At 36.7% G+C, this 17,222-nt stretch overlaps 1 protein-coding gene across 1 annotated transcript in view; it reads left to right on the top strand.

The window, feature by feature from the left end:
* nonC (serine/threonine-protein kinase Smg1) overlaps positions 1 to 17,222 on the top strand; it is a 235,970-nt gene that overhangs the window by 75,493 nt on the left and 143,255 nt on the right. The window contains exons 29-36 of the mRNA XM_069846010.1: positions 289 to 464; positions 4,725 to 4,952; positions 5,431 to 5,515; positions 7,539 to 7,854; positions 9,491 to 9,777; positions 10,909 to 11,077; positions 12,775 to 12,928; positions 13,087 to 13,206. Of these exons, the coding sequence (XP_069702111.1) occupies positions 289 to 464; positions 4,725 to 4,952; positions 5,431 to 5,515; positions 7,539 to 7,854; positions 9,491 to 9,777; positions 10,909 to 11,077; positions 12,775 to 12,928; positions 13,087 to 13,206 (1,535 nt within the window). The remainder of the gene's footprint in view (positions 1 to 288; positions 465 to 4,724; positions 4,953 to 5,430; positions 5,516 to 7,538; positions 7,855 to 9,490; positions 9,778 to 10,908; positions 11,078 to 12,774; positions 12,929 to 13,086; positions 13,207 to 17,222) is intronic.

Genomic DNA, 17,222 nt, shown 5'->3' on the forward strand with positions numbered 1-17,222 from the left:
TCTGCCTTGTCATGCATTGCTGGAATATTCGTAACAGATGCTGACTAGTCAGTATTATTCGATTTTCTGACTGTATTGTTTCTTCTCCTTGAGTATATTTCACTGTTGACCTACTTTAGGTTAATTTTGTTGAAAGACAATAAAATTATTACCTTTCATCAAAATTTCGGCCATTTGCATTTTTAGGGCTGCATTATCATATTTTAATTGTTTATTTCCTTCTGTAATGATGCTGATGATACTCCAATCACTTTTTATTACTGATTTCATAATTAATTGGTACCCTAGGACTATTCAGCACATGTCTGTCCCAACCTTCGGCAGAAGAGGATATGGTGGATGGAGATGATGAAGAAGAAGAAGATGAAGAGGAGGATGAAGAAGAATGTGCTAGTGAGGAAGAAAACCAAGTGTCTGTTTTAAAGAACTGTTTCTTAGCTATGGTCGATACTTTATCAAAACAGGTATGTTTTAAATATCATTCTAACATAGTATTTAAATAATCATGTAAAAGGTTTAATCATATTTTCTTATGGAAACTAACGTGAAGTATGGTCAGTATGGAGGAAGTATTGAGAGATGCTCACAAAAATTTACTTACAATATATCTGCCACTTCAAATCCAGTTGTTGGTGAATATTCATGTGTATTCAGTAATTTCTATTTTTCATGTCCCGTCTGCGACATCAATTTTTTATTTTGCATTGAACTGAATGTGTGTTTCCTTCCAAATTTTTAGTTGAAGTAAGTCCTTTCAATTTTTTTTTTTCTGATGACATTTATTATTCAGTTTCTGATTATTTTAAGCATTATAGTAAAACTCCATTTTAACGTTCCTGTTTTTAAGGAATAATCTGTTAAATCCCAGCCAAATTACCACAAGAGTAATATAATTATTTCCCGCTTTTAAGGAAAATCCTGCTGCAAAGGAATTTTTCAAAGTTACTTTTGTTCAGATCAAATTTCTGCATATTTAAAGTAAAAAAACTAAATTCTCTCCGTCATTTATTATCATAATACACTGCTGTCTTAAATTGACTGAGCATATTGGGAATAGTTGACACCTGTGGAGTAATGGTTAGTGCGTCTGGCCACAAAATCAGGTGGCCCAAGTTCGATATCCGGTTGGGGGAAGTTACCTGGTTGAGGTTTTTTTCCAGGGTTTTCCCCTCAATCCAATACGAACAAATGCAGGGTAACTTTCGGTGTTGGACCCCGGACTCATTTCACCGGCATTATCACCTTCATCTCATTCAGACGCTAAATAACCTAAGATGTTGATAAAGCATTGTAAAATAACCTATTAAAATAAAATATTGAGAATTCATCATTGGCTTTCCCAAAACGTGTTATGAAATGTTTCATATAAAACTTGAAAAGGAAGCAAAAACGAGCAAAACTGTATTAAACTTTTTTGTTTGAAATATCTGAAAGAATAACCGCCTTAAATTAATAACATTACTTACAGTTCACACTGTATAATATATAACTTCTATTCTCTTTAAAAGGCATACCAGTAATACCGGACTTTCAGTGTTTTTGTCACACTCTGTATACCTGAATAGTTCCCCCTCCCTCCTTAAAACACGAGTAATAATATTAATTAATTTATTGAAATTTATGTGTAACATGTTATAACAAAACTAAAAATTATAATTAATTCCATACAATGCTATTACAGAAAAATACAGATTGTAAATGTCATTGATTGCCTAAACATTTAAAGTATTAGTATATATATTCTAAACAGAGGGAGCATATTTTTGCTATGTAAGTTTGTATTTTTATTATATCTGGACACCAGGGGAAGAGATTGAGGAATTGGTTGTAGATGTGACTTTTCATACCTTTTATGGGAACATGTTAGCCAGTATTGTTAAAAATTACTTACAGATTATATTTTCTTTAAAAAAACTTCGAAACTTACTTACTACTTACTTACTGGCTTTTAAGGAACCCAGAGGTTCATTGCCGCCCTCACATAAGCCCACCATTGGTCCCTATCCTGTGCAAGATTAATCCAATCTCTATCATCATATCCCACTTCCCTCAAATCCATTTTAATATTATCTTCCCATCTACGTCACAGCCTCCCCAAAGATCTTTTTCCCTCCGGCCTCCCAACTAACACTCTATATGCATTTCTGGATTCGCCCATAGGTGCTACATGCCTTGTCCATCTCAAACGTCTGGATTTAAAAAAAAAACTTCGGAACAGAAAAAGTATATCTAGATACTTTTATTGGTAATATAAAACGTGATCCTAACAAATGACAAATTCCTTTCATAATTATTGAGTCATTGTACGGGAATCTGTATGTGAATTTGCATTGTTTGCTTTATAATGTTATGAGCCAGTCCATCATTGTGGTGGAATTCCAAAGTATGACATAGTTCTATTACAAATGAAGTATTAAAAGTGAGCCACTTGTTGTAAAAGAATACATTATGAATCATACTACTATATACCCAACATTTCATTTGCTTGGTTATAAGAGAAACCAGTACATTTATGAAGATACCTGGATCATTAAAAATAATTAGTGGCAACAATGTTTGTATGTGGCGCTATCAGTGGTAAATGATGCAAGCTGATAACAATGAGAAAGAAGAGCATCTGATGTGTGTTATGTGTGAGTTTGAAGGCAATAATCTCATAAGATATTTGTAGTCTGTTATCTGTAGTGCTCTGAAATGTTTAGCAAATACGAACATAGAGTCCACACCTGTGGAGTAACGGTTAGCGCATCCAGCCGCGAAACCAGGTGGCCCGGGTTTGATTCCCATTCGGGGCAAGTTACCTGCTTGAGGTTTTTTCCAAGGTTTTCCTTCAACCCAACATGAGCAAATGCTGGGTAACTTTCGGTGTTGGACCCTAGACTCATTTCACCGGCATTATCAACTTCATCTCATTCACGCTAAATAACCTAAGCTGTTGATAAAGTGTTGTTTAATAACCTACTAAAATAAAAATAAAATAAACGAACATAGATGCTTCATTGAAATTCAAATTGCAAGAGGCAAGAATGCTAGACAATGCCATACAGCATTACTGGAAGCTTGTGGTAGAGAGATTTCACCATATAGTACTGTGGCTAGGTGGGAGCATGCATTTTGCAGCAGAAGGGAAGATGTTCATAAAAAGCATGGAGCTGGCAGACCATAAGCAGCAAGTGAATGTTATAAGAGTGCTGCTGGAAGAACACCGTTGTTGGTTATGATTTTGACGGAATCCTTCTCACTCATTCAGTTCCTGCTGGAAGTCGTGTGAATGGTGCATAGTACAGTTCCTTTCTGAAACACCATTTACAACCAGCGGTGTGCTGTAAACATCCAAATCTCCTGAATTCTCATCCTATTGTGCTACATGATGGTGTTCACTCTCACATAGCAGCCCCTGTTGTTAATTTACTTCGCAGATGGAATTAGGAAGTTCTGGAGCTTCCTCCATACTTACCAGATACGAGTCCATGTGATATTGACCTTTTCCCGAAAATGGAATTACCACTTGGAGGAGTTCGTTTTAGAACTAGACAGGCAATTATAGCAGCAGTAGAGCAGTCTGTTCAAAGATTAATACAACAAGACGCTGTGAATGGCATCCATTGTCTCCCTGAGGTGTGGAGGCGGGTTCTTCATGTTGGAGGAGATTACTTCTGAGCACTGCAACAATGTGACTGTTCCAAAAATGTTTTCTTTGTTGTTAATTCAAATGTTCCCACTAATTATTGAATGACCCATGTAGAAATTAATTCGAAACTTCACCAAGATTTTTTATATTTGAAACAATCACTTCTGTTAATTTAATTTTGATTTAATATACTCGTATTGTTGAATTTAACAAAAGTAGTTTTCTTAAAGAAAGTTACATTTGTTATATTTTAATTTATACCATTCTCATTGGACCATATTTCGATAGGCATCTGGTCTCACTAGTAATATGTAATATCTCTTCTTGTACAGAAGACTTGAAAACTTCAGTACATAACAGACAGTCTGAACATATGTTGTATAGAATCATCATTGAAAATAATAAGTAGGAGAGGCAATATACTACAAGGTGAAAGGACCTGAAAGCTTATTAAAAAGCCTTATAGAGGACTTGTTTGCCAGTATTACTAAGAAATGATTTATGGGTTATATTTCCTTTAAAGACAAGAATATTGCTGTCACAGTTTTAATATTATTATACTCCTGAAGTGTAATGTACTAGCAGTAGTATGACATTAATGCCTTTATATCATATACTTTGACAGTTATACTGTTATATTTTTATATGATTTTATCGTGCAATGAGAAATTGTGGTGTATAGCTCGTGCGGAACCTGGTGAAGCTTGGAGGGAGAGAGCAGTAGTGTGGTGTGGCGCCGGATACCGGCCAATGTTACAGTGACGAGATGCAAGCAAGACTGAACAAGCGTTACCCTCTCCACTTCTAACCGCCCATTGAACTGGTTTTGCCATCAAGGTCAAGCTTCACCAGGTTCCGTTCGAGCTATATATTCTTGATTCTCCATTCGTATTTCACTTGCATGATAGAAAGTGTCCACAGTACAATTTTTATGCAAAGAGTCAAGAGTGTAAGGATTGTCTCCATGTTGGATGTTTCTTGATTTGCTCTGTGCATCGTCTTAATGGCTTTCTTTCCTGTTCATGAGCTGGGTATTCCAGAAGAATGTACAGGATTGTATGCGATACATTATGAGTGTCTTCTTTGTTTATAGGCACCAGAAGCCATCTCACAAGTGCAATTATTGGTACAAGAATTGCGTAGGATTACATTATTGTGGGATGAACTGTGGTTGGGAACGCTGGTACAGCATCATGCAGAAATATCAAGACGTATGCAACAATTGGAGCTTGAAGTTTTGAGAGTAGAAGATAACACTTCTCTTACAAGTACAGAAAAAGACAAGTTAATTGCTGAGAAACATCGCATTATACTGAAACCAGTAAGTTATTCATTGTTTATGTTATGCTTATTTGTCTAATATAATTTTCCAGTTCTGCTGGAATAAATTTAAATCTGCTTAATAGTATATGAGTTATGCACCATGGGAAAGAGACTGACAGCTTGACAGTAATATCTTAGTTATGAATGAATTACTTGTTTCTGAAGGCAGTTAAATGAAATAATAAAATAAGGAGAAACTCGTCACCCAGTTTGAGCCTTGACTTAAGATTATTCTAAACAAATATGAAAAATATTTTTTACTACAGTACTTGCTTCTCCTTCATTCTCCCTTTATTCACTGACCTATGCCAAGAAGAAATAGAGCTGTTATTTTTATACCATTGGCAATAACATAATAAGGGTTCTCATTCTAAATTCAAGCTGTTAGTCAATACAGTATAAACATACTCTAATTGCTATTTATGTCAGGACTATGTATTTCATGTGTTTTCTAAACAATTACTTTTCATTTTCAGTTGGTTTTTATTCTGGAGCAGTTGCATGCTATAACGTCAGTAACTCCAGAAACACCTCATGAAAAATGGTTCCAAGAAAAGTTTGGTAAGTCATTGTAAAATTAACTATCTTATCAGTGAACATAATCATGAAATTGTACTATTTATTTATTTATTTATTTACTTATTTACCTACTTATTTATTTATTTACTTATTTACTTATTTATTTATTTCCTTAGTTACTTACTTGCTTAGTTACTTATTTACTTATCTCTGTCTGTCTATCTATCTATCTATCTCTCTCTATCTTATCTATCTGTCTGTCTATCTATCTATCTATCTATCTATCTATCTATCTATCTATTTATTTATTTATTTATTTAAAGGTCTATAATAATGTTTTATAAATCTAGGTTTTAATAAATTAATAAAATATATTGCAGTATCAATGATTTCTATAAATACAGTATTAATAAATTAATAAATCCTCTGTTGTTTTTCGTGCAAGCATTAGAGTTACAGATCTAGCAGATCTTGGTTCTATTCCCTGCAGAGAGATGAAAATTTATCAACTTGTGACTGAGTCTTTTGTGTGTCTCTTGACTTGTGTTGTGTTAAGCATTAGTCTTATGTCATCACAAGAGTGAGAATGGAGGAGATAATACAGATATTACTGTAATAATACATCTTTCTGTCCAGGAATTGAGCTTCTGTCTCGTAGCTTAGTAGTAAAGACTCTGTGTGTATGGGTGGAAGGAAAGATAGGTAGATAGTTTTAGTAGTGGATGACGTCTGGAATCCCATTTTGTATTAGGAATACCGAAAACATTTTTCATTAAAAAATTATGCCTTTTCATATAATTACTCTACACCATATAGTCAGTGCAATACAGTGGAATGTCAATTAAATCGTATCATTATTACGTCAACAAAACTGTTTATTAAAACAATGATAATTAAATCATGTAGGCTTAAGTTATAGCTACAGTACATTCTGAAAATAAAATTTAGCCATGTATAAACATCTTACTTTGAATAGAATTATGTATCACCAGAAATATCGTTTAACACTGTTAGGGACCTTATTTACTTCACGAGAATATTTGTAGCAAGTGATAAATGCAGATATAAGGGAGAAAAACGGGAGATATGTGTTTCTGCTTATGGAAAGACTTGCAGTTCCAGTTAAAGTTTTTAAAACATTAGAAATTTAGACAGTCATAACATCACTTACTTCATTAGTGATAACTAGGGCTCTGAAGTTGATGAAGTATCATCTTTTTCTGAGACATCACAGATAATACAGGATGCAATATTTGTTGTTAAAGGAATAAGGAATAATTGGATAAATCGTAAAACAGCGAACGCCAAGTAGGGGAAGTTATCCTCACCCTCGCCGCTCAGCACCTCGCTCACCTGCTCTCTCTCTCTCTCTCTCCCCCCTCTCCCCCCCTCTCTCTCTCTCTCTCTTTACTGTATCTCTCTACTATCTGCCTCGCTTCAGTGGATCACTGCTTACCGCCTCACACGTATTTCATATTTTACAACACAACACAATACAACCAAATTAATGTGCATTAGACAACAACCACATACGTACTAAAACATATCCAATGACACACATTGCATTTCTGCAATACGTTATGGCAGTTCCCTTGAACATAAATAGATTCATTTTCCCTTCTACCACCAACTCGTCTCAGTAGCCGAAAGGTCTAAAGCGTCTGTGCGTTTCGTTAGGAAGATCAACGGATCGAATACTACTCTCTGCAAAGTTATAAGAAAAAAAAAAAGAGAGAGAGACATGAAGCAAGGAAGAGAGGAGAGGCTGGAGAGGGAAACAGGACGAAGTTCCTCTTTTGCTTCGTAGATGCCGCATTCACTCTTTTTGTTCCACTTTCCTCCACTAGATGTCACCCCACCCTAAACCCCTATTTCCACTCTTTCCCGCTAGAGTGTGTGGTGAGCTTGTAGGGGAAAAGTGGAAAGGGGTTGTGGGTGGAGCTTAGCGTTCACTGTTTTACTATTTGCCCGAATAATTTTGCTGACGTGTTTTAGTTTATTTCTTACATAATATGAAGTGTATAATGAATTTACGTCTTTGTTTTAAATGTTAATATTTTTGTAGGAGACTTCATCACTGATGCACTGCAGAAACTGAAAACTTCATGGAATCCCCGCCGACCGCAGGAATCATGGCAGCCACTGAAACAGTTGCAGTCACGTCTGCAACAGAGAGCACAAAAGCGTGCAGCATATACAATTCACATGTCAGATGTAAGCCCTGCTTTGGCCGGTCTAAAGAATTCACTGATTGCCATGCCTGGAGTGGCTTCAAGTTCTGGAACCATAATCACAGTATCTGCTGTGGACAACAACATTGCTATACTGCCAACCAAGACAAAACCCAAGAAGCTTGTTTTCCACGGTTCAGATGGACAGTTGTAAGTTGTATTACTATATGTAAAGTTAATAGTTTTCAAAATACTTATACTATGATATGATACTATTCACACGTTACGTGACCAAAAACTGCTCCTTTCTTCTCTTATTCATAATCTGTATCCTCTCATTTCCATTCATTTCTTCTACTCATCACTTTCTATATTTCCTATGTACCTATCATCCACCTGTAAGTCGGTCTCAGTAGAGTAGTTGGTATAGCGCTGGCCTTCTATGCTCGAAGTTGCGGGTTCGATCCTGGCCCAGGTCGATGGTATTTAAGTGTGTTTAAATGCGACAGGCTCATGTCAGTAGATTTACTGGCATGTAAAAGAACTCCTGTGGGACAAAATTCCGGCACACCGTCGACGCTGATATAACCTCTGCAGTTGCGAGCGTCGTTAAATAAACCATAATTTAAATTTTTTCTACCTCTATACTATCATTCTACTCCCTTTTATTTTCTACTTCTCAACGATTTTATCTCCTATCTCTTTCATTCTCCATTTAATTCTTTCTCCCTTTTCTATTCTATTCCTATCATTTTACAATTACTAACTCTTCACTATTTTGCTCTTTCAGTATATTTCAGTTTATTCTGTTATTTCCTCGTCCCCCCCCCCCCCGAGCCTATTTTTTTTAATTGCTTATTATTTAACGATTCTGTATCAACTACGAGATTACTTAGCGTCGATGAGATTGGTGATAGCGAGATGAGGCCGAGGATTCGCCATAGATTACCTGGCATTTATTTTAGGTTGGGAAAACCTCGGAAAAAACCCAACCAGATAATCAGCCCAAGCGGGGATCAAACCCGCGCCCACTTCAGACTGGCAAGCAAGCGCCTTAACCGACTGAGCCACACTGGTGGGTTTCCCCTTTATTCCTTGCTTTCTAATATCTACCACACTAGTCCACACCTGTGGAGTAACGGTTAGCGCGTCCGGTGCTGGACCCCGGACTCATTTCACCGGCATTATCACCATCTCATACAGATGCTAAATAACCTAAGATTTTGATAAAGCGGCATAAAATAACCTACTAAAATAAAATAAAAAAAATCTACCACACTATGTTCTTTTCACATTTACTCTCTCATTATACTCAATCCTTTCTCTTTTCAATTTCTTACTTCTTCATCACTTGCACAACATTTTCTTAAATTGTATATTGGCTTTCCCTTACTACTACACATCTGCTTCTCACTATCTAATCGTTTCTCATTGTCTATATTTCTCCTTCTTGTCAACATCCATCCACTATCAGCATACAGCGTGGTCTATCCAAGGTCATGCCTTCTCTGTTTTTCTCTAAGTTTGTAATGAACTGTAAATCTCACATGATAATGCAATGAATGCCATTGGTTACTCGAGAGTGGGAGTCGTGACATGAGCTATGTGCTGTTTGCAAGTCACGAGCTGAAGGAGATGGAAGTGTCTCGCAAACGACCAGCTCAAAGGAGAGAGTCGTTCAAAAGAGTCGGTTCATTCGCGAATTACCCTTCATTAATACATACATACACAGTAAATAGAAATAGTTTGAATTCTAGTAATTTTTGTTATGTCATAGGTTGTTTTATTAACTTATAAAGGAGTCGTTTTATCGCAGTTTACTTAAAACGAGTAATTTTTTTTCTAGATACACATACCTATTCAAAGGGTTGGAAGATCTTCATCTAGATGAACGCATCATGCAGTTTCTTAGCATAGCCAACACAATGATGCGCCGCAGCAGTTTGGCATCAGATTCAGTGTATAGAGCTCGCCATTATTCTGTGATACCTCTCGGACCTCGCAGTGGACTTATAAGCTGGGTAGATGGTGTTACTCCCCTGTTTGGTTTGTACAAAAGATGGCAACAGAGAGAAACAGCAACTGTGTCTCTCCGAGGGGGTCAGTCATCAACTAGTCTACAGTCAGGAAATGGTGAGCAATAGCAAATAAAACTGTCTAATTTTGTAATGACGTACATTCACATTGTTGGAAGTTTACATACAGTCTAAAGGCACGGTCACACGTCGCTACTTTTGCTGCACAACTTTTGTACTGCAGCTGCAAAAGTTGCATGTCGTCTTCACACGTAAGCCAAAAGTAGCGCGCTGCACGCGACTTTTCATGCTGCGCAACCTGAGCGCTGCAAAAGTTGCAACTGGAGGTTGCAAGTCTGTTCACACACAAGGCGCTACTTTTGCAGCCACAGTCTTGCTGCAGGTTTCCATCTCCGTGTTGACTTCTCAATATACATTTTCTGGTTATGTTCGCATTATTAATAAACTCTTGCGAAAGCTTACTTATCTATTATTTGCTTATCTTTCCTAACTAGTATTCAGAAGTTGGCATTATTTTTACTATAAAGCTTTTAAAAACACCAATATACTTAAATGATAACCAACAGCATGTTTACATAATCAATGTTGGCAACCCTCCTGTTTGAAACTACGCTATGGAAAATTAAAAAAATGAATTATATGCTCAGACTGTATTGTTCATTTAGTACCTGTTACAAATAATTTATTTTCATCACATCTAACATTAAAATATATCCAAACAATAAAAGTATCATTGGCACATTTGGGTGGCAACACTGGTCGCAACTGCAGCAAAAGTTTCAACAAAACCGATATTAAAAATCTGCAGCTGCAACCCTGAGAACCCTATTCACACATCGCTACATTTAAGCTGCGCGCAGCATGAAAAAGTAGCAAGTAGCAGGTTCGGCAGCCGCTACTTTTCGGGTTGCACCGTTGTTCACATGTCGCAGTACGAGAGTTGCGCAGTTTTTTGTACTGCAGCGCTGCAAAAGTAGCTACGTGTGACCATACTTAATACATACACTTGTTTCACCATTTAAATTACTGTCCGGACTAGATAACCAGCAAGCTGAATCCCATAATTCATTATCAGTATCAAGCTGGTACGTTTCAATCTGATTCAAGAATATCCCCCCCCCCTTTCCATGTTATATATGCGCTGGTAGCTTACTAGTTAACTGGCCAGGACAGTACTTGCCATCACATATCAATGGGAAAGTTTATTGACTATTATTGTTGTTTTTAGGCCCTGGACAGGTTATGCGTCCCTCAGAACTGTTTTACAGTAAATTGACACCCTTGTTGAAGGAAAGAGGGGTTACTAATTTGGACAACCGCAAAGAGTGGCCATTGCCAATCCTTCGACAAGTACTCACTGAATTAATGGAAGAAACTCCAAAAGATCTCCTTGCAAAGTAAGTTACATATTCTTTTTCAGTGAAAATTACTGTCATTGTTTTATTGTTTTCAAATGAGATGTAAGGTTTCCCTTCTGGGAAATGTTTTCGTTCATATTTTTAAAGAGAGCCTGCAGCTATTGGCTTGCTATAAATCAATAATGCCATGCTGTGATTTATTACCTACGTATATACAAATAAATTATTTTGTAAGAGTATTTTGTTGTTTAAAACGTAACAAATACCGTATTTTCTCGAATATTTCGCGCACATTTTTCCCAAAATATACAAGTAAAAAATAAGTGTGTGGAGCTTATTCGAAATGAAGTTGGTAACACTGCCCGATTTTCCTCCCACGCAATTCCTAAGGTGGTATAGTGCAAGCCGTTATCTTCCCGTGCAGGTGTTTCAATTGTTAACTTTGTTAAATGGCATTTGGATTAGCAGTACGTGTGTCAGAATCAAGTTCAAGTGTGATAAGTTATTAGTTTGAGCGTCGTATATTTTCTGTTCTGAAAATGAGTACCACTATAAGATTGTGATTCTTTACTTGGAGCGAAAAACTTAAAATTATGAAAGATGCAGAGGAACATGGAAATCGTGACGCATGCTATTAATGATGCAGACAGATATCATGTAAAAATCTGATTATGCAAGACAACTGACGTGTGCAGTGCATGCGTGCACATAAGATGGGTTTGAAATGTGTTCTGTTCCTGGATAAAATTAATTTATTTATTGTTAACTGAACTCTATTTGTGTTTAGTTTTTTCTAATTTGTCGTGAATACATTTGTTGATTTTTTTTTCTTTTCTTTCTTTCTGCCCCTCCCCTCTTTTTGAAAGTGGGGTGTGTGGCTTATTCGAGGGTGCAGGGTATTGAAGAAAATATATTTAATTTCTTTCAAAACAGAGATTTTTTATTTGTATAATTGGAAATGCTGTGAGAGTGGTAATTCTACATTCATGCTTAATATTGTTTGCCTATACTTAGAGGAAGTACAGAATTCTGCAGGTATAGTCGCGACGCTGTTATTTCTGGCGTGACTCCGCCTCTTTGCTTACGTCTTAGGAAGTGAAGGCTCTATAAAGTTTAGGTAGGTAGTATCGTTCGCTATTTTTGTTCTTTCGTTCCCAAGCTACCATACGAGGAATCTATTTGCCACACTGTTAAACATTATCATGTCGTAGCTCCTATGATAAAATAAATCAAATGCACTGTAATTCAGCAAATAATTGAGCGGCAAATAACGTCTTTGTGTGCTTTCTGCGAACGCCAACGAAAGAGCCAAAATGGCGGGCGATTGTATTAAGTATTTATCGAGCCTTAAGAAATGAATAACGTCTTCATAAGCGAATCACAAGACGCACACGTTTAAATGTAGCCGACCTGCAACGCGATTGGCTGCCGGAAATAAGAGCGACGGGACTATAGTATAAGATTTTAAGTATGGCTAGTAGCTTGGTCTCAAAATACTGGAAAGCTCGTCTGCTAATGGCTTTATCACTAAATGCAGTGCATTAGAAACCAACCAACAAAGTTCTGTTTTCATGGTAGCAAGAGTGATGTCAGAGTAAACCTCTCATGTCAGAACGTTACAATTATTCTCTCTTGTACTTCGAACATAGACGTTTCACGTCAAAAATATAATTGTGATGGTTATAAAGATTTGTAGTCTCAGTCTGTAATTCTAATTTAACTTTTTATTTTTTCAGAGAACTGTGGTGTCACAGTGTGAATGCTGGTAGTTGGTGGCAGACAACAAGAACATACTCATACTCAATTGCGGTGATGTCTATAATTGGATATATCATTGGACTTGGAGATCGACATTTGGACAACGTGTTGGTTGATTTGTCAACAGGAGAAGTATGTACACAGTTCAGTCATATCTTTGCTGCTGCTATTAATGTTGTTGTTGTTATTATTATTATTATTATTATTATTATTATTATTATTATTATTATTATTATTATTATTATTATTAAATTTGCAGTTATTAATTATGTGTAACTTTCACTTTTAAGGTTGTTCACATAGACTACAATGTATGTTTTGAGAAGGGGAAAACTTTGAGAGTGCCAGAGAAGGTTCCTTTCCGCATGACACCCAACATACGCACTGCTCTTGGGGTTACTGGTGTAGAGGTAAGTTATTATTTTCGTTGTTGTGTTATTTGTTTTCTGTTTATAACTCAGTTTTTACCAGTTTTCAAAAGTAATGTTAATAATGTCATTCAACTGCTTTTAGAGTCGAATTCATAGTCGTCACTTATAAAATGAGGAAACACTTAAGTAATGAGCGTTTTCTTAACACTTATTTTAGATCGTATTGCAGAGATGCTACTTTTCCATATGCACTGAGCATTCCCTTGACATAGAAAGAAAGATGACAATGTGGCTAGACATGAGGTCTTTCGCACATTCAATTGTTTTTCACTGCCTTCAAATTGTTAAATCGGCATTATTATCATTGAAAAATACAGAAGTAAATACTATAGAGCTCAAAATTATACACAATGTTGAGAAAACATTTTACAGAAGAAGAAAGAAGTGAGCTAAGAGAACTAGTTATGAGATATAAATCTGCATAAACCAACTACAAAATAATAATAAAACCAGAATAGCTTTATGTGTTGCCAAAAATAGGTTATTATTACATTATTATCAGTTACTGCTGTGTTATCAGCCTACACAAACCTACCTGAAATAATGCTGTAGCATAAAATCTCAAATCAACCAGTATTTTCAGCAGTGGTGAAATTGGTAAGCCTCTCATGGTTGTATTGTGATTTTCAATGAGAGGCACCAAAATATCCACAACAGTGTTCTTGTTGAAACGGTATCTCCTCTTAAATTGTTGGTCATTGTACATCTCTATAGACTTTTCCATGTCTCTGTATCTTTTATTTTACCGAAACACATTTTCATTTTAATTATAGAACTCCATAAATTCATCAAAATCATAATCATCATCCATAGTATACCGACTCAGCTGATTACAATGCATATGAGGAAACACTTGAGTAAGCTGACAAGCTACCTTATTTGAATAAGTGTTCACTTTTGTGGGATTTATGAATTGGAAATTATTATAAGCAATTGTTTAAGGTCCCGCGCCATGGCGTCGTGGTCTAAGGCATCCCACCTAGGACTCGCATTATGGAATGCGCGCTGGTTCGAGTCCTCATGGGGAAAGAAATTTTCTCATGAAATTTCGGCCAGTGTATGGGACTGGTGCCCACCCAGCATCGTGATGCACTTGGGGAGCTACGATAGGTAGCGAAATTCGGTTGCGAATACCAGCTATAACGGTTGGGGGGATCACACGATACCTCCATTCTGGTTGGATGATCTCCACCTCTGCTTCGTCATGTGGGCGTGAGGCCAGCAGCCGGCTGGTCGGTCTAGGCCCTTCATAGGCTGTAGCGCCATGGATTAATTGTTTAAGGGTTTCCTTACGACAAGTGTTGACTATGAATTCGGCCCCTGGTATTTATTTTATCGTGTTTGTAATTCTTTCTCACATGCAAAATCTTCCAATAAGGTTGAATACTTATAAAGTCTCCAGAAATGTCACTAGAGGTCTGCACAGGCCAAAATTCTCAGAACCGATCCAGCCCGATCTGAACCAGACCCAAACCCGACTCAGAACCCAAGATTAGCTTATAATTATCACTCAAAGACTAGCAGATAAAGCAGAGACCATAGGCATCAGGAACAGCTGCAAGATATCACTCCAGTTGGAGCATAAAAAAGTATATAATTCGCGGAAAAGAAAATTATTTGTGTTTCTTTAAGGCCTGAGCCTGGCATGAACCCAACAAGTGTAAGTGAATTTGAACCTGCGTCCGGCCCACGGGCCTGTACAGAGCTGTCTGACAGGCTAGCTGTTTGTAACAATTCAAGCAGTAGGTTTTTACCTGACGACGAAGAGAGAGCCACTCTTCGAAATGTTGTGCTACAATTTTTTTTAAATTAGCAATTGAAAAAGTCCAAACAATTCAACCATTGAACTATTCACCGTTGCTCTCCCCCCCCTCCCCCTCATTCAGATCAATATCTTCCATATAGGTTTGCTTCTCTTAGATGACACTTCACAGTATTGAGAGAAATTTCAGTGCCATGACTTGTGTTGAATTCTGCCTGAAGTTCAGTGCTGTGAGCTTCCTGTTTCTTTTGCTGCATGATATCACTGATTGATATCATTCCAAAAATGATCCTCCATACATTCTTAAATTAATTCCATGGAACTACTCTGCAGTACACACAAGGATCACCTTCAAATTTATACAGATGGATCTCTAAATCCTAATAATGGGACATCAGGAGCAGGATATTATATTCCAAAATATCAAAAAAGTTATTTCATACCATGTTCATCCTCCTCCAGTCTTGACACTGAATTGCTAGCTATTGATGCTGCTCTTCAGTGTGTTACTCAAATTTCTGAAAACTCTATTTGCATACTTACCGACTCCAAGGGGGCTATATTTAATATAATTAAATATGTACCAAACCTATACGCACATAGAATTATTCCAATTCGGAAACAACTAAGTAAACTAAAAGAACTCCAAAAGGAAATAACATTTCAATGGATACCTAGTCATTGTGGTATACCTGGAAACGAGAAAGTCTTTAATATTGCAAAACAGGCAACATATTTGCAACCAAGACCTCGTCAAGTGATATCTCTATCCAATGCTTTTGCTTCAGTAAAGTCTCATTTTACAAACCTTTGGATCAACAATTGGCTCTCTTCTGACAAAGGAAAAATTTTACAGTCTGTACAAAAGAGACCAAATGACCTGGAAATGTACAAAAACTTGCCTAGACATGTTCAAACATTTTAACAAGAGCCAGAGCAGGTCACATTGTCACTCAGTTGTACCTACACCGATTTCACATTTCTGATAATCCTACTTGTCTTTGGTGTAATAATCATGATGAAGATCTGGAACACATTCTTCTATACTGTCCATCCATAAACCACAAAAGAAGTAAATTAAAATCATCAGTACTAGTTGCAGAAGACACAGTCCTGTAGTATATATTGACTACACCCCACCTCTGGCTACTAGCAACAGGCATCTATAATGAACACCGATCAAAATACCCCTCATTTCTCGTGAAAAACAACAACTGAATAGACTAAAGTGGACTATAGTGGACTTTATGTTGTCAGCAAACAGCTGGATACATTAAGAAGATTGATTGATCACTGATTGATCTTCATTTTTGGGTGTGGTACGAGGTCTCCCACTTCAATCTCTGAACTGTATCATGAACAATGGAGAGCGAAATTTTTAGCCTTTCTACAATAGTCCTATTTGTATAGCTTTCATTATGAAGTTTATTCACTGCTGAATGTTCTTCTGCACTTACAGTACATTCATGTCCCATTCCTTTATTAATGCAAGGAGAAAAAATAAATTAAATGATTTGAAAAGAAATGTGCACCACATAATTCACCAGTGATAAACACATAAAATATTGTAAAGTACATTGAAAAACTTACTTTGTTACTAGAATTCACTGATATTGTAATAATATAGATGCTCTTTTGGCCTCCAATTGTTTATTTACTGTTAATGTTAGTATAACTGTGCACACGATCGAAATATATGAACAAAGCATAGCAACTGTAAGACAGTGTTTCACCTTTGTGAGTGGAATGAGTCAGAACCAATGATAAGATCCATGCCAACATATACACAATAAGGTTTCACAATGTTTGTAAATCGTGCTAGTCACGTAGATAGAGTCCCACAGTATCACAGTATGATCATAAAATAACCAAATATCTTGGTGTCCAGAAACTTTTGGCCAGCAGTATATCCCAGATGTTCCTGAACTATTTCTTAAGCCCAGCATTCCGTCCTTCTGGAAGGCGGTCAGGATAATCTGGGATATATAGTCAACTCCGGTTTTAGTGAACCTCTGTGGAGCAGAATATTTCGTTCACGATATCCGAGGTTCACTAAAACCGAGGCGTCTGTTTTTATACTACAGATGTTGCTATTATCATCATCATCGTCCTTGCAGATATTAGGCCTAGTGGCCTGTTACGGTCTCCATCCATCTTTTCAGGGGGCGTCCCAAAGATCGTCTTCCATGTGGTATATAGCGGAAAATTTGTCTTGGGAGTCTGGAACAGTCCA

This window comes from Periplaneta americana, chromosome 14 (genome assembly GCF_040183065.1).
Source record: "Periplaneta americana isolate PAMFEO1 chromosome 14, P.americana_PAMFEO1_priV1, whole genome shotgun sequence".
NCBI classification, from domain to species: domain Eukaryota; kingdom Metazoa; phylum Arthropoda; class Insecta; order Blattodea; family Blattidae; genus Periplaneta; species Periplaneta americana.